The sequence below is a fragment of the Lagenorhynchus albirostris genome, chromosome 14 (genome assembly GCF_949774975.1).
Source record: "Lagenorhynchus albirostris chromosome 14, mLagAlb1.1, whole genome shotgun sequence".
Lineage (NCBI taxonomy): Eukaryota > Metazoa > Chordata > Mammalia > Artiodactyla > Delphinidae > Lagenorhynchus > Lagenorhynchus albirostris.
The window spans coordinates 25,567,288-25,589,876 of record NC_083108.1 but is presented as its reverse complement, the minus strand read 5'-3'; the positions used below and the strand labels follow the sequence as shown (position 1 = coordinate 25,589,876).

The 22,589-nt window shown below is 38.4% G+C and overlaps 1 protein-coding gene across 6 annotated transcripts in view; it reads right to left on the bottom strand.

Annotated features, from left to right (window-relative positions):
* The window catches only part of SMAD2 (SMAD family member 2), a 99,350-nt gene that overhangs the window by 52,754 nt on the left and 24,007 nt on the right, over window positions 1–22,589 (bottom strand). For all 6 annotated transcript variants that reach the window (XM_060170293.1, XM_060170292.1, XM_060170287.1 and 3 more), the window contains exon 2: window positions 19,389–19,677. In XM_060170293.1, the coding sequence (XP_060026276.1) occupies window positions 19,389–19,624 (236 nt within the window). In that variant the 5' untranslated portion in view covers window positions 19,625–19,677. The remainder of the gene's footprint in view (window positions 1–19,388; window positions 19,678–22,589) is intronic.

Below are 22,589 nucleotides of genomic sequence, written 5' to 3'. Positions count from 1 at the left end.
ATTACCTTCATAAATTAGCTGCTACATGTCAGATACTATGTAAGACTTTAAATATATTATGGACCTTATAATCACCTGCAAGCTGTGCATTATTATCTCACTTTCAATTTGAGGAAACCGAGCCTCAGAGGGATAGTAAAACAATCTCACCAAGGTCAGATTCCTAACAAGTGGCAGGGCCAGGATTCCAGCCCACTCTTGTCCAACACTGCTCTCCACTCCACCAAGAGCTTTCTGAGCTTTTACTTTCTCACCACCTACATCAGCATTTCTGTGACTAAAACCTGGGGATCCCTGGGCACCTCAAATATAGTACTCTCAAGGGTCTGTTTGGTTCCTACAATAATTTTTTAAGTTACATTTTTATTCTGAGTAAATAGTAACTTTACATAAATCTTCTAAACACATATTCTGGATAACCTGGTAAGCACTAGTCTTGTTCGCCTGCATCATCTCGGTGTCTGGGTCTGGATCTGGGTTTGACAATCACCTCAGCACCAAAGGTAAGTAGAGAGATTGACTTAACATGTAAATGATGAGATCACCCCAAAAAGGCCAAATGATATCAGGATGTGCTAAATAAATTATGTTTCATAGTAGGCTTAGAGAAAAGAGGTAGAGAATTTAGCAACACAGGGCACATGGTAGTATGCTGGCCTCAAAAGATCCTTAGTCATTCAGCAGCACAATCACAATGGAAACAGAAAATCAAAATTAACAAATCATTAACTTGATGTTAGAATTTTCTTGGTTATAGAACTCAGTATAAATCAACCTTTTGATAAGCATAAGTTTACACTAAATTATGTTTCTAAACATTTAAACAGGGCTTCCCTGGTGGCACAGTGGTTAAGAATCCGCCTGCAAACGCAGGGGATATGGGTTCAAGCCCTGGTCCAGGAAGATCCCACGTGCCGTGGAGCAACTAAGCCCGTGAGCCACAACTAATGAGCCTGCGCTTTAGAGCCCACGAGCCACAACTACTGAGCCCATGTGCCACAACTACTGAAGCCCGTGCGCCTACCGCAACAAGAGAAGCCACCGCAAGGAGAAGCCCGCTCAACGCAACTAAGAGTAGCCCCCGCTCGCCATAACTAGAGAAAGCCCGTGAGCAGCAATGAAGACCCAACGCAACCAAACATAAATAAATAAATGTATAAGCATTTAAACAACATTAAGAGAAGTCCACAAGCAATGTCTATACGTTGCTTGAACGTGAAACGTATCAACCTGCACAACACCAAGCTGTTGACAAGTAGTAAGGAAGAGAAGGATGGGTCTGAAAACATTAAACTCATCAAAATACCTGCTAGGTGAAATCCACATATCCTAAAGAAAGTATTAGACTTTATTAATTACAAAATTGACTACAGTGATAGCACTATCCCATACACATTAGCTCAACATCTCCTAAATTTGACTATCTGACTTTAGGACAGTCTAAAAACTCTTTAGTTTTAAAAAATACCATGCTAATTGGTTAAAAATAAAATTGGTCTCAGATAAATTCTACCTGCCTGATAAAAATTTGATATTGTTCATCAATGCAATTAACATAGATTATAAATTTATGTTGAAATAAGATGTAATAGACCGTAAGTCATCTACGATGCTGTCCCTGCATCAATTCACAGACAGATGAGCAAGCATGTCCATGTTAGAATACCATGCAAAGTCCAATCCTTTGCATGAAACACAATTTCTTAAAGGCAGATTATCAACTGTGAAACTTTCTTGCTTACATAGACTGAATTTTAAAAATCTGGGAAAAAGAGGCTGGAACAGCTATTAAAATCATCAGGACACTAAACTGCCAAAAAAAAAAAAAAATGGCATATAGTATATTAGTTGACCACTGGACTAACCAGATGACTTTGTAGTAAACCTGGAAGAAATCCTTATAGAATTGCCCTGTAATCACTTTTACAATAATTATCAGCAAAACCATTAAAGCTTTGTTTCATCTAAGAATAAACCTTTGAAAACTGAAGTTAAAATTTAAAATCTAGTGTACAATTTACCAACCATATATATGTATAGGTATTTTATACACACATCTACATTAACATTTTGAACTTTGGTTCAAACAGACATTGTTTGTTAATTAATATACTTTTTGAATTAAGGACGTATATTTATTTGTATACTTGTTATCAGGAGATAGAAGAGAAGTAATGTGAACTAAGCTCAAGAAAATAACACTGACTTTGAAGGCTCATACCACAGAAGCATATAAACCATTAAACAAGCTGTACTGTCCCTACAGTATTTGCACAATTTACTGCAGCAGTTAAACCACCAGTGTCAAAAGTAATAAGCCTCATTGTGTTTTACTAATTCATTATTTTTCACGAACTTCTTGTCTAAAGAGTATATTTCTTCTACAAATCAAAAGGAGTAGGATCTAGACTGTCACTGGGGAAACCTATATAAGCAATGCTGAACACTGAGTAAAATGAAAGGGTTCAACAAAAGAAACTTCACTTGAGGCTCCAGCTCGATTACTGATGTACTCATGAAACACGGACTGCTACAGAATAATCTGCAACCACCCATTCAAAATATTTTTTTTCTAAAGCATTCCTGTTTTTATTTATTTTTTTAAAATGTATTTATTTATTTATTTTTGGCTGCTTTGGGTCTTCGTTGCTGCGTGCGGGCTTCCTCTAGTTGCGGCGAGCGGGGGCTACTCTTCGTTGCGGTGCGCGGGCTTCTCACTGCGGTGGCTTCTCGTGTTGCCGAGCACGGGCTCCAGGCGTGTGGGCCTCAGCAGTTGTGGCACACGGGCTCAGTAGTTGTGGCCCACGGGCCCAGCTGCTCCGTGGCATGTGGGATCCTCCCGGGCCAGGGATCGAACCCATATCCCCTGCATTGGCAGGCGGATTCTTAACCACTGCGCCACCAGGAAAGCCCCACCCATTCAACATTATTTCTACTTATAACAGATCAGTCCTTCCATTTTGTATATGACTAGTAAGACTAAAAGTTTATATCACCACAGGAATCAAGAGCTGATAGCTGTAATAAAAAAATAAAGTCTCTGTAAGTATATGTACTACGTGTGTCTGTATACTTCACTTCACACCATTATACAGCTGAGGGATGGGCAATGGAAAAAAAGAAAATGCCTACCTCCAGATAGTTCTTTTTTTTTTTTTTTGGTGGTACGCGGGCCTCTCACTGTTGTGGCCTCTCCCGTTGCGGAGCACAGGCTCCGGACGCACAGGCTCAGCGGCCATGGCTCACGGGCCTAGCCTCTCCGCGGCATGTGGGATCTTCCCGGACCGGGGCACGAACCCGTGTCCCCTGCATCGGCAGGTGGACTCTGAACCACTGCGCCACCAGGGAAGCCCCCTCCAGATAGTTTTTAACCTTCACTCCATCACCAAGAAAGGAGCTTTAGGTACAACCTTGTTCTTAACGAATTAGCAAAGGATACAAGTGAACAATTAAGAAATTTTCATTGGCTACAGAAAACTTAAGCAAATTGCCAACATTTAATTTAAGCATCTGCTACGTACCTGGCACTGTTCAAAGTGCTTCATATGTATTATCTAATTTATACTCATATCAACCCTATAAAGTGAATTAACATGACCATTATTTTCATATAAAGAAATAAATGTGAGCAGTTAAATAACTCAAAAAGTGGGCTTCCCTGGTGGCGCAGGGGCTGAGAGTCCGCCTGCCGATGCAGGGGACACGGGTTCGTGCCCCGGTCTGGGAAGATCCCACATGCCGCGGAGCGGCTGGGCCCGTGAGCCATGGCCACTGAGCCTGCGCGTCCGGAGCCTGTGCTCCGCAAAAAAAAAAAAATAACTCAAAAAGTCACAAAGCTATTGAGGTAACAGCCAGGATTTACATCCACTTCTGGCTGGCTTAAAAGCCTAAATTTTTAAAGGTATACTTCTGCAGAATGATAGTTTAAAATCTGTAGTTTCAAACTTTTATAGGAACATGTATTAACTATGTTTTCTTATTTTCTGTATCCTTGATACTCTGGCATTTGAAGCCTTGATCCTGGAGAGACTACCCCTCCCAGGTCTAGAGGTGGCAAGAGACTCCCTTGAGAGCTCACCTTTGAAACACAAACCAACCGATCCAGAGCTCACACCCCTAACTGTTTAATCAAATTCTGACACACACCAAGCCAATATTCTTCCTGCCCTAAATCACCCTAGGGGTAGGTACTGGACAACTAGGAACCAGCCCTACAGTCCAGAGACTGGCCAAAATTACTAAAAGTATCTAATCCTAAACTTAACTCAGCATATCTACCCAGCACTATCATTCCTTCCCTGGAAAACTCCAATAAAGGCTCTGAGCCATGCTGTCCTTGCCCCAATATCTATTTATCAATCCATCTTATTTTTTGATGCGTTCAAAACTGTCGTAGATACTTCAAATCTAGACCTTAAAGAATGTGTATATTGTTAACTAGAGCTCACGGATCACTCTTTTTTTGAGGTAATATTTACAGTGTCAAACAAATCTTAATGGTACCATTTTGTTAGTTTTATCAAATACATAAATTGGGTAACCCTCTGTCCTGCCAAGAATTCCCTCCTACCCCTTTCTCAGTTAATCCCTGTAATCCCCTCCCCCACCCCCAAAGGCAATCACTGATGTGTTGTTTTTTTTCCCACGATAGGCCATTATGGTGGTTGTGCAGTGTATTTCACTGTTTCACAATCTGCGTTTTCCTGATGACTAACAATACTGCACACTTTCCATTTGCTCAGTGGCCCTTTCTATATCTTCTTTTGTGATGGAACTGAGCAATCTTTTGCCCATTTTTAAAATCAGGATATTCCTCTTCTCACTACTGAGTTACAGAAATTCTTTATAAAGTGTGGATACAATCCCCTTCTCAGAAATATATTTTGCAAATATTTTCTTCCACTCCATGACTTGTTTATTCATTTCTTAATGGTTTTTGATGAAATACTTTTTTAATATTGATGAAGTCTATCTTAACAACTTCCTCTTATTGCTTTCCATATCCTTTAAAGAAAAAAACCCTTTGCCTACCTCCGTCACAAACGTCTTCTCCTATACAAGCTTGATAGTCTTAACTTTTAGATGAGAACTATGATCCATTTGGAATTAATTTTTTTGAATGGTTTAAGGTGGGGCCAAGGTTCATTCTTCCAGATGGAGAATCCAGTTCTCCCAGTATTATTTATTGAAGACTTTCCTGTCCCTACTGGATTGCTTTGGCAAATCTGTCAAAAATCAAACAACCACATAAGTATCTATTTTAAGGTTCTCTATTTTATCCCATTTATCTACCTGCTTGTTTTTATGCCAGAAACACAATATATGATTACTGTGGCTTCACAGAAAGTCTTGAAGTCAGATAATTTAAGTCTTCTAACTTTGCTGATCTTTTTCAAGATTGCTTTGGACATGCTAGGTCCTAAATTTTAGGATAAGTTTGTACATTCTATGAAAACCATATATATTTTTAGGGTTTGATGGAGATTGATTTGATTCAGATTAAACTGGGAGAGAACTAACTTAATACTACTGAGTGCTCCAATTCACAAACATGGTATGTCTGTCAATTTATTGTATGGTAGTTCCAACATGAAGGTTGTCTCAGGGTTGGTTTCCATTGGTCTCCTCCTGAGAAAGGGTCACATTTTCTTTGCTCTTCGTGCGTTGAGTAACTTAAAGTCTGTATGCTGGACACTGTGAACGTTACATGATGGAGATGCTAGATTCTGTTATATTCCTCTAAGTGTTAACTGTTCTTGTTTTGGCAGGCAATTAACTTGTTCACACTCAAACTCTGTCTTTGAACAATTCCAATTAATTTTTCACCAGCCTAGTGATTTCAGCGAAGTTTTTAAGGAAAATGTGGGGCTCCCCTTCTGTGGCTCTCTCCATGCCAGAATTCTCCTCTCACTCTTCAGCAACTGTGGTTGTCCTAAACTCTGATCTCTGGTTCTTCAGGACAGAAAAGGCAGGTTTCATATTGAAATTGTAGCTACCCTGCACATTCTGCATGGATAAAAGCTATAAGAACAGAAAATTCACCTCATGTCACTTGCTTCTTCCAAGGGTCAAATCTCCTTCAAAATGTCTATTTTGTTTGTTCATTCTCTAGTGCCTTATTTTTTTTCTTTTTATTTTGTGCAGAGTTTATAATTGTTATCTAGGGAGTCTAAGTCTGATAAAAGCGTATCTGGCTATATGAGAAGAATTCTCTCCCCATTTGTTTAGTCTTCTTTAATTTTTCTCATTAAGGTTTTGAAATTTCAGTGTACAGATCTTATGTCTTTAAAAAAATGTATTCCTGGGGCTTCCCTGGTGGCGCAGTGGTTGAGAGTCCGCCTGCCCATGCAGGGGACACGGGTTCGTGCCCCGGTCTGGGAAGATACCACATGCTGCGGAGCGGCTAGGCCCGTGAGCCATGGCCGCTGTCCGGAGCCTGTGCTCCACAACAGGAGAGGCCACAACAGTGAGAGGCCCGCGTACCACAAAAAAAAAAAAAAAAAAAAAAATGTATTCCTAGGTATTTTATTGGTGCTACTATTCATAGAATTGTTTTCTTAATATTACTTCCATTTGTCTGCTGTTAATATTTATGAAAATACAACTGATCTTGTAAGATGAAGCCTTGCTAAATTTACTTGTTTGCTTTAGTGACTGTTTTTGTAGATTCCTTAAGGTTTCTTACATAATCATATCATCTACAAAAAGCAAGAGTTTTGACCCATTCTTTCAGATCTTTATGCCTCTTATATTTCATTTTCCTGCCTCACTGCACTGGCTAGGTCCTCTATTAAAATAATGAATTGAAGAAGGCACAAGAATGGACATCCTTGTCCTACTTTTGATCTTAGGGAAAACATATTATTTTTTGAGTAAGTATATTCTTAAGCCATCAGTTTTTCTTAAATGTCCTTTATCAAACTGAGGAAACGTCTTTACATTTCTCATTAGCTGGGAGTGTTTGTCATGAATGGATGAATTTTTGTTAAATGCTTCTAACCAAGTAAAGTGATCAACACTGTTTTTCTCCTTTGTTAGTGCTGTGCATTACACTGATTAATTTTTGAATATTATAAACTAACCTTGCATCTCACTCAATAATAATGTCCTCTTTGTATACTGCTGGAGTATATGTTTTGTTAACAACTTTTTAAACCTATGTTCATGACAAGTATCAATCTCTAAATTTTCTCCTTTTGGTGCCATCTTTGTCAGGTTTTGTTATCAGGGTTATATTGACCTCATAAAATAACTCTGTTTTTCTGAGTTTCTATGCAATTGATGTTGTTTCTTGCTCAAATGCTTGAATTTACCAGTAAAACCAACTGGACCTGGAGTTTTTTTTGTGGGAAAGATTTTGATCATGAATTCAATTTCTTTAATTGATTATAGGGCTATCCAAATCTTCCACTTCCTCTTGCACCAGCCAGGGTAACATGTTTTTAAAGAAATTTGACTATAACAAATTGTTGACATAAAGTTGTTTAAAATATATCCATAGTATGCTTCTAATGTCTGTAGGATCTAGCATGATAATATCTCTTTCATTTCATACATAGCTAATTTATGGTTATGGGCGCTCTCTTTTTTTTCTCCATCAGCATTATAGGAGTTTATTCAATTTTATTGATCTTTCTAAATAATCAGCTTTTGGATTTATCATCTCTGTTGTCTCTTTTCTAATCATTGATTTTCTGCTCTTATTTTTATTATTTCTTCCTTCTACTTTCCATTTTCTTTGACCTTTTTCATAGTTCCCTAGGTGACGTCTTAGATAACTTTTCTGTTCTAGTATAATTATTTAAAGCTATAAATTTCCCTTTAAGCACTGCTTTAGCTGCATCCCACTTATTTGATATGGTATAACTTGATTATCATTTAGTTTGATATATATTCTGATTTTGCTCATGGTTCTCTTCTAAATGACCCATGGGTCAAAGAATTATGATAACTTCCATTTTTAATATGTCTTGCTGGTATTAATTTCTAATTTTGTTCTACTGTTGGCAGAGAACATACTCTGTTGATTTCAATCTTTTAAAATTTATTGGGATTTGTGCCCTGCAAATAGTCTTTCCTGGTGATGTTACCAAGAGTACTTGAAAAGACTGTTATTATACTGATTTTAGATTTAGGTCTTCTATGCCTTTACTTACTTTTTTGGTCTAATTGAACTCTCCAACTATTACCACAATTTTTTGTCATTTTGACCCATTAATTCTATCCAGTTTCACTCATGTATTCTGAAGCTTTTTTTATTAAGTAGATACACATTTATGGTTATGGCTCCTCAGAGATATCATTTTATAATCTTCTGACCCTCTCGCTTCTGCAAAAGGTCACCTGTCCTTCACATCATCGTTCCCAGGTATATAACATGTCATTGCTCACGGCTGCTTTCAAGACTTTCTCTTTCATGGGTTTGACTATGATGCACCTAGGTGTGGTTTACTTTTCAATTATCCTTATTGAGTTTAATGAGGAATCTAACTCCATTCTTGATATGTGACTGCTAAGAGTTTCGAGTCCCATCATGTCCTCATCCCCTCTGCCTCAAATCTGAGCAAGCTGATAAGGAAGCCCTTGGGGCTGGTGAGAATTTTAAACCAGGCAAGTCTGGGCACACACAGGAGTGCAGGAATTATCACCCCAGCCCCATGTCTCCTGTCACTCCTTTCTCAAGTAATTTTTGGACCAGTTTGGGAGCCTGCCCTGCTTTCCCCAGAAAGCCTTATCATATGAACAATAATCTTTTTCATGCCCTTTCATTACATGTTTGGCTTCATCAGTCTCACATCAAAATCAAACTTGGGGAGGGATCCACCCCACATATAGTTCACACTGATTAAGCACTTACTATATTTCAAGCATAGCACTAAGTCCTTACACATACTGAATTACTTAATCTTCCAATAACCCACAATTTAGGCAGTTACCCCATTTGACAAATGAGATAATGGAAGCACAGAGATGAAGTGACATGTCTAAGGTCATACAGCTAGCAAGTGGCGGGGATAGAGGCTGCATTCTTAATTACCAACACTATTCTGTCTCTTATATAGTTTACTAAAAATAAAAACATAGCAAGACAAAATTAAAACAATAACTTTGGTATAGAATTTCTGATAAGTAAAGCACTATAGAATGTGCTTAATTATAAAAACTAGAGATTTCACTGTAAGAGTTATAATTTCTCAGGAAAAAAAAACGCTTTGGACAAGGAAATTAGTAGAGCTACTCCCAAATTAAAATACGGGGAGACACTAAAATTTCCATAGAGTCCAATAAGATAAAACTGATACTCTTCTTCTTTGGTTTGGAACAGCTCTTTTTAGAAGCAGAAGAAAGGACCAAGTGATGATTGAAAAATTTTTTACCTTTCCCTTTAAAGTTATGTTGAAAACACACTTTGAGATCTTGCTAGATGTTTCTACTGCCTTTGAAAAATAACAAAATATCTCCCACACAAATAAAATAGTCCCTATCATTGAAAAGATTTAAATATCAATTCTAAAAATAGTTCCTCAAAATATTTCAAGTCCTGGGCTTCCCTGGTGGCGCAGTGGTTGAGAGTCCGCCTGCCGATGCAGGGGACACGGGTTCGTGCCCCGGTCCGGGAAGATCCCAAATGCCGCGGAGCTGCTAGGCCCGTGAGCCATGGCTGCTGAGCCTGCGCGTCCGGAACCTGTGCTCTGCAACGGGAGAGGCCACAACAGTGAGAGGCCCACGTACCGCAAAAAAAAAAAAAAAAAAAAATGCTACATACTTCATGCAGATGTATGTAACATTCCTCCATTCTCCCCATATAGTCTACCTGTCCCCAGCACCACTAAATTTGGATTCCCAAGTTTTCAAAAGGAGAATACAGACAGCTTATTTAAAAGGCTGGATTTGTTGAGTCTTCCCATATCATTACCCTCAAGCAAGCTCCTGTCAAACTGTTTTCCTCCTTTCTGCGTAAAATTTCAGAAAGATCCCATGGCTGTTCTAGTCACACCCAAATAGATTATATATATAAAAAACACAATAAACGGCTTTGCAGAAATTAAAATTTTACTACCCTGATCTAAATCAAAACTTTATTCTCTCATTCAATTTTGCTAATTTCACCTCTTCCAGGACTCTCTAGCTGTTACCTCTAAGGGCCCTGTAGGTTCTGGAACATCACGAAGAGGGGGTTTTAGGGGACGAGGGAACAGACTTATAAGGTCAGAAGCCCAAATGCAGCCTCTTCCCTGTAGTTAGTTCCTGTTGCAGGAATTTCTCTGGCTGTTTGGCTTGGGTCACTCTGACTTTCCAAGTTGAGCCTCTTGATCTGTTCAAGACAAGTCAACTTCAACTACCTTAGTAAAGTCCACCTGGCCCATGGGAAAATTCTTGCACCTTTGATGCACTGCACTCTGAACGTGCAGACCATTCCAACAGTGCCCTGCCTTCATTCTACTGATGCAGGAGCAGCTCCAGCTGCTCTCTCACTTTTTAGCCTTTTTCAGATGGCAGTCAGGTACCAGTCTATTTATCTCCCAAACCTCATGTCAAACTGAGAAGTTCCCTGAAGCCCCTCAATTTGGATAAAGAAAGGGGAAATGCCACAGCATACCCTACTCGCTCCCAAGTTTTCACATGGGATCCCTTCCACAAACTCTTATATTTTATTTACATGGCTCAGAGGTCAGTGATGGGTTAACTGTAGCAAATGCTTGTCTCAGCTAATCCTTTCTGCAAGTCCTGCATGAATGGTATAGCACCTCAATTCTCAGTGTAGGTTACTTGCAATCAGTTGTTCTCCAATTTCGGGTCTCTGAATAAATACCAGAAGAGTCCCACTTTCAAAAGCTGTTACAATTTTGCTTCCACGTAAGACATAAGCAGGTCATAGCAGGCTAATGTTCCCTATTGCAACAACTAGGGGGAAAAAAGTAACAAAAAATACTTATTCAAAGACAACGGAGAGCTATTAAAGTAATGAGATCCAAATGAACAAAGACTGCGAGAAGCGAGAACACTTTCTGGTGAACTGATGACTGTCTGTCATTTCCTTCCCTGGGGTCACCTGCAGATTCTAGGTACACGCTGAGCATCAGGCTCGGTCTGGGAAGAAAAACTCAACTGAAGAAAATAACACAGTCAAACATTTGACAATCACAAGATTCTCCTTCCTCAAAGACATCTGCCTGATTTTAAAAATGCAAGCAGCAGGAGGCCCAAGAGCCAAACTCAAGCTATGGAAGAAGAGTAGAAGTGAATCTCCCACAGTGTTTGAGGGAGTGGAGGACAGAGACCTGCCAGGCTTTTAAGCAAAATCCCAGGAGAATCTTATTTGCAGAAAAGGTACGTGCCAGTGTAGACTAAATCAAATTAAAATGGCAACCAAGCCTCAACCCTGCTCAACCCCTGAGAAGATTAAGGTGATCAGCCTATCTACCTGACAGGGGAAAGCATCATTTGCAGCATCTATAATTCTCTTGTATGCAATATATGGCGTACAATCAAAATTACACAGCACATGAAGAGGCAGGAAAATGTGATGATAATCAAAAGAATGAACGGACAATAACAGAAGCAGACCTAAAGATGATCCAGATATTAGAGATGACAGGGACTATAAAATAACTACTATAAATATATTAAAGAAAATTCAGAAAATAGAAAAAACAGGTGAAGAATAGAGATTCAGAATCTATAATATCAAAGGAACATACTAAAAATGAAAAATATAGTATTTTAAATTAAGAACTTATTGGATATGTTTAACAGAAGACTGAACATAGCAGAAAACAGGAGCAGTAAACTCAAACTTAGGTCAATAGAAAACATCCGAACTGAAAGAGGAAAAACAAAAAGAATGTAAAGATCAGAGTATAAGAGACATGTGGGACACAGTCATTTCAGTCCAATTACCAGGTAAGATTTAACACAAGATTGAAGAATACCCTAAACTGGTGTTTTACTACTATTTTTCATCTTCACAGTCTATGTGTGGTACTGTCAATTTCAGGTCCCTTAGATCAGTGGTCCCCAACCTTTTTGGCACCAGGGACCACTTTGTGGAAGACAGTTTTCCTACAGACCGGGGTAGGGGGGTGGGAGAGGTGTTTTCAGGATGATTCAAGCACACTACGTTTATTGTGCACTTTATTTCTATTATTGTTACACTGTAATATAAAATGAAATAATTATACAACTCACCATAATGCAGAATCAGTGTGAGCCCTGAGCTTGTTTTCACTTGACACTGATAGGGTTTTGATATGAATCTGCAAGCAGTTGATTTATTATGGTCTCTGTGCAGTCAAACCTCTCTGCTAATGATAATCTGTATTTGCAGCCGCTCCCCAGCACCGCCTCAGCCCCACCTCAGATCATCAGGCATTAGATTCTCCTAAGGAGCATGCAACCTAGATACCTTACAGGCGCAGTTCACAGTAGGGTTCACACTCCTATGAGAATCTAATGCTGCCGCTGATCTGACAGGAGGCGGAGCTCAGGCGGTAACGCGAGCAACGGGGAGCAGCTGTAAATACAGATGAAGCTTCGCTCACTCACCCACCGCTCACCTCCTGCTGTGCGGCCGCGTTCCTAACAGGCCATGGACCAGTACCAGTCCGTGCCTGGGGGTTGGGGACCCCTGCCTTAGATGGTAGTGGTACATTTACTTGTATTACCAGCGGGGACGACATAGGCCTGGAAACACTCTACTACAAGACAGGCAGGAGAAGGAGCAAACAATATAGTTAAATGTTGTCCCCAATAATAATGATCTTCCTAGAATGTGGTTAGTCACATAGTCTGGGCAAACTGAAATGGTTCCAGGTAAGACTGGAAAGAGACCAAAGATGCTGAGAAAATAAAAGATGGTTATAATTTTTTAAATGCTTATTATTTTAGCTAGGTTGATTCTAAGTTGAGAAATGAATTCTTTAAAGCCAATACGTTACGTGAATGGGACAAGAAAAGTGGGGATGACGCTTGTTGCATCGAGCGTTAAATTTAAAATTATATATTAATTAACCTGGGTAATAATCCTATAATTTTATAAAGGAACCTAGGTCCTAGGGCAGTTGGATGTTTTCCCTGATAAGGTAAATGATAAAAATGCCCTACCGAAGAATATATTATATACACAAAAGGGCTCTGAGCACCAGGGTCCTAGAGCATGAGCTCCCTCAAAAAAAAGAACTGTAAATGTAGGCACCACATAAAGGTTAAGGGTCTTAGCAAAGTGTCCTTCAAATTGTGTTTCACAGGACCATAGTGAAGTGCTCATTACAAGCGCCTTCACAACTTATACACAGAACATATAGAAAGAAAATGACAAGTTGGATGCTGAGGCTGGTAATCTCAAAGTTCTAGTTTGCATTTATAAAATGTTTCATTGCTTTGATGAACTGATTTTATAAATAAATGTTATACTAAATTATGATAGCTGTCTGGCAGAAATGTTTACTAAGCAAAGATAGACAATACAATTTAATGTGAGTTCTTTTAGAAAACCTGGAAGGAAAATGAAGACATGGAATATCTGTGAAAATTTCAAACAAATCATATTCATGGCTGTAGTGCTTTATAGCTTACAAACTAAACTTAACATTATTTCAAAGGACCCAAAAATAGTACTGTGAAAGAACTCAGATAGTACCACCCGTTTCACAGATGAAGAAACAGTCAAAAGTATAATCACATGCCTCAGGATTCACATTCATCAGTACTGAAGAAGCTGACTCAAAAACAAGTCATCAAACTTCAGAGTTCTTTCTGTCATAGTATTCCATATATATTATCTCATACACACACACACCCCCACACACAGTCTATTTCTATGTGTGAACGAGGGAGAGAGAATTATTCTCTTCTGAAATAACAAAAAAACACTAATTTAAGAAGAACTGAAGGATACTACAGTTTGGTTTTAAAAGACTTCTCTTTAATTCTTCCTGGGTTATCCAGAGAAGTAAAAGGGGTAGTAATACAAAATCAAAAGTAAAAGTTGACCATCTGTATAAAGTTTATTTCAATTACTCTGATATTTAAAAATTTAGAAGATGGAAAACAAAATCCAAATGTCAGCAACAGTATTAACAAGAAACATATCCTGTAAGGATATATAAGACACTAGTAATACAACTAGGTGAGGAGACGGGTGACAACAGGAGTGGGAGGGACACATTTTTCCACTGTATAATCTGTGTTTGAATTTGGAATCATGTACACATACTACTTTGTTTTAAGAAACATACTTTTTGAAGGAAAAAATATACAGACATTTATTAGAATGTTAAGAAAATGAAAATATAACTGCCCTTTAACAGAAAAATTGACTTAATTTAAAGGGTAAAAAAGCAAAGCCAAGAATAGTCTAAGTATTGCCCAAAAGTTCTTTTTAAACATTTAATTGGGCTTCCCTGCTGGTGCAGTGGTTAAGAATCCGCCTGCCAATGCTAGGGACACAGGTTCAAGCCCTGGTCCGGGAAGATCCCACATGCCACAGAGCAACTAAGCCCGTGAACCACAACAACTGAAGCCCGCATGCCTAGAGCCCGTGCTCCGCAACAAGAGAAGCCACCGCAATGAGAAGCCCACACACCGCGCCGAAGAGCAGCCCCGGCTCGCCACAACTTGAGAAAGCCCGCGCACGGCAACAAAGACCCAACACAGCCAAAAAATAAATAAAAATAAATTTTAAAAAATTATTTAAAAAAATAAAGTAAAACAAACCATAAAAAAAATTTGATTATGCTGACTGCAAAAGTAAAACATACTTTCATAGATAAATATTACGGAAAAATTACAAGACATTTCTTTTTTTAGGTAATCCATAAATAATCACTATTAACAATTTGATGTATTTCTCTCTAAAGTTTCAAGATTAAGTGTTAACATTTTTGGAAGTATTGCTTTATCAAGTTAAGAAAATTCCTATTCCTAATTTGTTAACATGAATACTGAATTTTATAGAAAGCTCTTTCTAGATCCACCAAGATCAGAGTGTTCATAAATATGAATACAGAGTATCTTACATTAATGGATTTCCTGTAGGTGAATCATACTAGCATTCCTGCAATAAACCTTACCTAGTCATGATTTTGTGGTTTTATTTTTATAATTCAAGCTTTTTCATTTATAATTTTTGCATTTGTTTTTATGAGTAAGATTGATATAAACTTTACTTTTACTATTCATTTTCAATTCTGGTATAAAATGAGTTGGGTTAAGTTTCCTTTATTATTACAGTTAAGGAAACTGTGGGTTAGGACTGGGTTTCTCTAATTCTTTGCTATTATAAACAATGCTGAAATGAACACCAGAAATCTTGGACCATATTCCTGATTATTTCCTTAAGATGAAAGATCAAAATGTAATTATGTGGTCAAAGTACCACCTTAGGAAAGCCCTTATAATTTATGTTTATGAAAATAAATTCTTCATTTATGTACAATGGATATTATCAAATTGGCATTTCAGACCTCACAGCCACTTGTTTTAAACTTTACAAGCTCTCCATCCCCACTGCTGTTTGGATTTTGCTTTACTGTAGATTAAATGCACTGAAAGTCACTTTTTTTTCTTCTGACTGATGCATTACCTAAACATCAATTGCCATTCTGATTTTATGACTGAGTTGTCCTCCATTTGTTAGTCTCAAAAAATTGAGATGGAAAAGCTTCATGAAACTTTATACTATTCAGCTCATTGTAGCTTAATAGGTTAAGATCTACCCATGAATCACTTTGTGTCACCACATAAAACAGTAGGAAGGAAGCAGTGACACATATGGGTAGTAGCTTCTATCCCTTCAGAGACAAAGCAATGAAGGCAGAGTTAATTATGTGAGGGGGATGGGAGGGATATAAAGTCAGGACTATGTTTCTAGCCGCAATTTAGTCCCACTCTAACATTAGAAGATGGGGGTTGGAGGAAAGGAAACTGTTAAGAAGAGTCAATGAAACAGGGATTTTTAAACAGAAAACATTTGTCATTTTAAAAAATTAAGTAATTTATGTTTCATGTTCATTAATACGTGATGAGTACATCAATACGTTAAGGTATTTTATTGACAACTTATTTGCAATTTTAAGTTAATAAGCTTACAGTAAATCCACCATGAATTACATTTTAAATAATTTTGCTTAAGCTAGGGTTTGGATTCCTCTATAATGGACCCTTTCCACACCCATTCCCCACCTTTTACAGTCTATATAATTAAGAGTTGACTGAATGTTTAAATACATTTAGTAGTTAAGAGGTGACTAATAATCTGACACAATACAACTGTTCTATTATTAAAAACAAACTTTATAAAATATATGGCTCCAGAATATAGTGCAAGAAACTTAAGGTTTTTGATAAACAGCCAATATTAGCAAATCTACATTTCTTGAAATATTAAAAAAAAAAAAAGACCACCAAATTAGACAAGCAAGTTTCTAAGCTTCAAGGAGCTTTTAAAGAGTGAAAAACAAGATACTGGACAAGTACCACTTCACTTTCATTACTCAGGTAAAAGTGCGGGGGAAAAAATCTTTAAACGATGAAAAAGCCCTAGAATATGAAAAAAAAAATCTCTAAAAACTAGACTGTAAAATGAAGACTGGAAAATAAGGAAAAGAAATTCGACTAAAGGGACTTCTACAGTTTAAACAGAAGGCCTATACATTTCCATCATGAGGCTGCTTCCTACTGTATCTCCTTAAGAGACAGGACTGCATGACTCTCCTCTCAGTTCTGTTCTGCCAACAACCTCACCGCACTGGCACCGAAGCCCTAGATGAAGCTGTGCAAAAGCATGGCCCCCCGTCTTCCTGGATCACACAGCTCCCTTGGATGAGGAGACAACATACTAACTGGTCTCCCTGCCTCCACTCCTGACAGTCTCACAACCATTTTCCTCACTTCTTTACCTAAGACTCTTTGACAACTCCCCCATCACTCAATCACACTCATGTTCAGTGTGAACCCCCCAGCGCGCAGGATGTGGTGCTTCCTCCCTACCACACAGCCTCTGAGTCCTGCCATATCCCACCTCCCACCTGGCACTCCCAGGACCCCCATCACCAGTCCTCTCAACACCCCAGGGCCACTCTGGATGAATGGAGCTTATCCTGACTAAACTCCTCCTTTACCTCCACCCAACTCAGGCACCAATCTTTCTCCAGGAGGAAACCTTCCACAAGCCGCAGAGCAGGGAAGGGTCCCCACTTTGCAAACAGCTCCCTAAGCATACATCTTTCAGAACACCTCCTGCACCTTATGAAATTATCTTTCTTATTTTTTAAAGTTTACCTCCCTTACTAGGAAGTAAGCAACTCAAGAGCAAAGACTGTATGTTTATAAATGTTTACTGAACTGAAATACCAGGCACTATACAATAAAAAGTGAACACAAAAAACCTGACTTATTAACCAATTCATTAGCAAGTCCTGTCAGTTCAACTTCCAACCAAATCCATCCACTTCTGGTGGCAGCACAGCCTCCATGCCAGCCCAACCTCTGGCATCTCTGTTTTGGACTGCTTCAATAGCCTCCTCATTTCCCCGCTTGCAGACCACTATACCACACCAGTCTACTACACACACACATGCACACACACACCACTACACCACTACCCACCCCCAGCTCCAACCACGTGTGTCTGGCAGCCAGAATGATCTCTGTAAAAATATAAATGTAAAACATTCTTTAAAAACGGATTAAGGGCTTCCCTGGTGGCGCAGTGGTTGAGAGTCCGCCTGCTGATGCAGGGGACACGGGTTCGTGCCCCGATCCAGGAAGATCCCACATGCCGCAGAGCGGCTGGGCCCGTGAGCTATGGCCACTGAGCCTGCAAGTCCAGAGCCTGTGCTCCGCAATGGGACAGGCCACAAGAGTAAGAGGCCCACGTACCGAGGAAAAGAAAAAAGGATTAAAATCTGAAAATCCACTTAAAAATCTTTATTTGCTTTCTATTACATTGACACTAAAATTCAAACTGCCCTACGATGCCCTCTATGATCTGACCCTTTCCAAGTTTTGTACTCATTTTGTATTACGCCATCTCTACTGCGATACAGTAAGTCCTCCAATACAATAAGCTATATCCTGACTTGGCATCTTTACACTCACTCCTTCCTCTGCCTAGAAGACCTCCCTCAGCTAGCTGCTACTTCTCAAAGCTCAGATTAAGTGTCACAATCCAATCCAAAGCAGTTTTACCCCTCAGTCGTTGTTTTCTTTGTACTCATTACCATCTCCAATTAGATTAATCTGTCCACTTGTTTACTGTGTACATCTATCCCTGAGGAGGGCAGGAACTTTGAGTTTTGTTCATACTGTATCTATCCCATGTGCCTAAAACCAGTGCCTTGTACACAGCAGGCATTCATAAACATTTCTAAAACGAAAGAATATACCAGGAAAAGTGACTCTTATTTAAGAAATACATGAAACAAGTGAGGTAAAAGAAATGGATAATTAACCTACCAAACAAGGGAGGAAACATTCTACTCCTAGTATTTGCAAGCAGACAGGCTGGTGTTATTAGGATCTATTATCAACAAGCATCCAGAGTGTATTTCCCAAAACTCATGAGAAACGTGTCAAGTAGAATGGTTTTACGTGCCATATGCTAGCCTATGTGTATGACACTGAAAACAATCATTTTTAGAAAATGCTATAAACTGACACTCCCGCAAACCCTGTAATATGCACAACTATAGTAGTACACATTAAAACACTTAAAAACCACTTGCTACTTTATGTTAAAAAACAGTATTTCTGACAGTGGTACTGATCTGTAAATGATTAAATTTACACTAATAAAACTTCAACCTCTTAAGTAACAGGTCCTTCTCATACAAGAGGTAGGTCTTCAAGACAGGTTCTGACCACCTATGACACCTAGGAAGCTGTCTCACATACTGTTCTTTGTTAGAAGTAGTGCTGCAACTCAAGCAAAAACAATACAAAATTCATCACAATGTTAGCAGCCTCTGTTCACTCCTTACTGAAGTTTTGACCAAGGGAGGCGAAAACTGTCAGTCACTACTGCACTGGTGATAGAAAAATCTTTGAATCTTTATTCAAATGTCATTCAATCACAGAAATTAGGATAACATACAATGAAGCATTTAGGCAATGAAGGTAAATGAAGACAGTGAAGATAAAAATACAATCTAAGTATTTTATTTTGCTTGATTAAACCTTCTCACTGTTCAAGAAAATGCTTTGTAAAATAAACAAGTCTTAACGAGTTAAAGAAAATTAATACGACAGGTTAAAAATAGCTGTCATATTTTAATAATCACTATTGACAGGTCACTTGAAAGTAACAAAATTTCAATAACTTCCCTTCAGATTCCTTTAAGCAATTTTCAACAGTATGGCCATCAAATTTCTGATCTAACAACACTTACCTTGGTATGGTAACACATTTAGTATTACAATTTTGAGTGGTGATGGCTTTCTCAAGCTCATCTAATCGTCCTGTTTTCTTTAGCTTCTTCACCAAACTTTTAACTGCTTTCTCACACCACTTTTCTTCCTGTCCATTCTGCTCTCCACCACCTGCTCCTCCAGATCCACCCGCTGATTTCTTCCATCCCAGCAGTCTCTTCACAACTGGTGGAGTGAATGGCAAGATGGACGACATGTTCTTACCAAAGGCAGCGATCCACTCTAAGAAAATATCCTCCTTAATCTAACCTAGAAAAGATATGGAAAGGATAATTTAGAAGCTAACTTTACAATCAACTACTAGTTTCAACATAGTATCAAAAGCAAATTACAGAATACAATAGAAATTCAAATTATTTCTTTCACAACAGACATTCAGAAGTTATCTTTTTCACCCCTGAAAATGACTTTAATAATTTAAATGAATTGTGGAAACAAATCCTTCTAAAAACAAGACAGTGTTATAAGTGGACAAATATAATAATTTTGCAAGTAAAATCTTTTATCTTTATCAACACTGGACAAGTTTATCACTACCCATACTACTTTATTTTTAACTTAGTATCAATAAAATATCTTCACCAAAAGAAAGTTTTCCTCACTTTTTAGAATTTCAATCTATTCTCAAAACACGTAACAAAAATATTTTTAAAAATTTACAAGCTCAATATCCCCAAAGTTTTAAAGTTTCATAACCAAGTATCATAAAGTAAAATGTAAAGTTATAACAAGGGAAAAGGCATGAAGTGTGAAGTAAACAAGAAGAATAAAGACATAGGGACTTCCCCAGTGGCGCAGTGGTTAAGAATCCACCTGCAAATGCAGGGGACACGGGTTCGAGCCCTGGTCTGGGAAGACCCCACATGCCGCGGAGCAACTAAACCCGTGCGCCACAACTACTGAAGCTTGTGCACCTAGAGCCCGTGCTCCGCAACAAGAGAAGCCACCGTACTGAGAAGCCCGTACACCGCAACGAAGAGTAGCCCCCGCTCACCACCACTACAGAAAGCCCGTGCGCAGCAACGAAGACCCAAAGCAGCCAAAGAAAAAAACAAAGAGTTAAAAAATATAAAAATAAAGAAATAAAGGTAAAGAGAGTCTGTGATAAAAAGATTTGGTTCACTTTTACCACCCCTTGAGAAGATTTTTAATTAAGCCTCTTTTAAAAAATATTTTCATTTATATCTAAGTAACAACATGCATAGTGAGTAAAGTCAAATATAGCTCCTCTTCTCACACCAAGAGAACCTTTTAACTTTTATTCTTGCTATTTATACCTCAGTAATGGTATCCCTTGAAATAGCAAGTTTAGATATATCTAGCGATTTTTCTACAGAAAATGAGGATTTACACCACGACCACTTGCTTTCCTCCAAGCTTAAAAATAATTATCTCCCAGGTAGTTTTGTACCTGATGAGATTAGTAGTTAACTACTACTGTATAACTACTACTGTATAATCATGTTTCCTTTTTTGTACAACTCTTTCCTTTCCCCAGAGCTAATTATGTTAGTTTTTCATTTGCCTAGTTTTCTAAGCACCTACTACAAATTCTTCCCACACTTTCCACCAGCCCAATTAAAATTTAATGTCAATGGCTTTAATCTCAAAGTAAGAGATAAGATAATTTACCACTTGAGGACAGAACTGGAGAGTTCAGATTTGAGAAGAATGGAAAAAATTTTGAAACCTAGCTCTGAGAAATACGGTGTAAAATCAACTAGGGTGAAGTGAAATAACAAACTTTATCAGGTATTTGCCAGATTATATATCAGAAAGTATTCCATGAAGGAGTTCCACTTCTAATCAGGAGATACAGAGTCACAATAGACCATCACTTTCACCCTAACAATCAAAACAAGACAGAAAAGCTATAAAATCATGGTTTTTCTGAACCCATCAGAAAGTTTAAGATGCAAAGAAACCTAAGTGAAACTAAATTCCAGAAAGTGTTGAGTCTTGATAGAAGAGGGGCCCACAGATGGTCTCTTTCCTGGTAGAGTGGCTAAGAAGGAATAATCCCACCACAGTGAAGGTAAGGAGAAATCAGCCTAAATTTTAGTACATTTTAACAGTAACATGTAGGCTGACAAGACATTAGAATTCCAAGGATTCCACAGAGCAAGTCTGCACCACTCAACTGCTCAATCCCACAGGTCTGCACCAAGAGTTGGCCAAAATATGGCAAAGGTTGGAAAACGGGGCAGGAAAGCTAAAAGATACGCTAAGAAGCTTAGGATCTTCCTCAAATGCCCTGGGGAGGGAGTAGGGGGAGGGGTGGTGGTGAGATGTGAGAGAAATCAATCCAAGAGACTCCAGACATTCAGCTGCCAAGGGCTGAGGTGGGACAAGACAGCTGAGACAGAAACTTCCATGCAGATACTCTGGAAATTGAACTACCAAGGCTGGGGTAGGAAAGGACTGCTGAGAGAAAGCACTGGAAGGTATTACTCGTACCGAGAGATCTCACTAGGCACAAAAGCCTGGGGTAAGACTAGAGAGCAAAAAGAACTCCAGAATGACCAGGAAACCAGTAGCTAGGCTGTAAAGCAGAGAAGTCACCACGGTTCAGAAAGCTGATGGCTCAGATACAAAGCATAAAGAGATAACTGAAATTACACTAAGACAACAAATCTTACAGAAAGTAAAGTCTTAATCCCACTCTCAAGACACTTGAACTAATCAAAATAAAGTTGCAAATAAGCCCAGAACTAGCTGACTATGCACACATCTTGTTGACTTAGCCCCACAAGAAATGATGGGCCATTTCGGGGAAGTAGATAATATATACTTCAACCTGTACTGATTTTACACAAACATTCAGCATTCAATCAAAAATTACAAGACAGAGAGAGTAGCAAACCAAAGTCAAAAGATGAAGTATTAATATAATCAGATCAGAGAGGGCCTAGATTTGGGGATTATCAGACATACTTTAAAATAACTATGATGAAAACTGATGGAAGAGATAGACAACATGAATAATGAAATGGAGAATTTAATCACAGACATTGAAGCTATTAAAAAAACGATCACAGGGAAACATTAAAAATGAAAAATACAGTATCAGAAATTAAAGATTTCTTTAGATGGATTTAAAAACAGACAGAAATAAGCTGTGAATTTGAAGACAGGCCAAATTAAAATGCCCAGATTGAAAC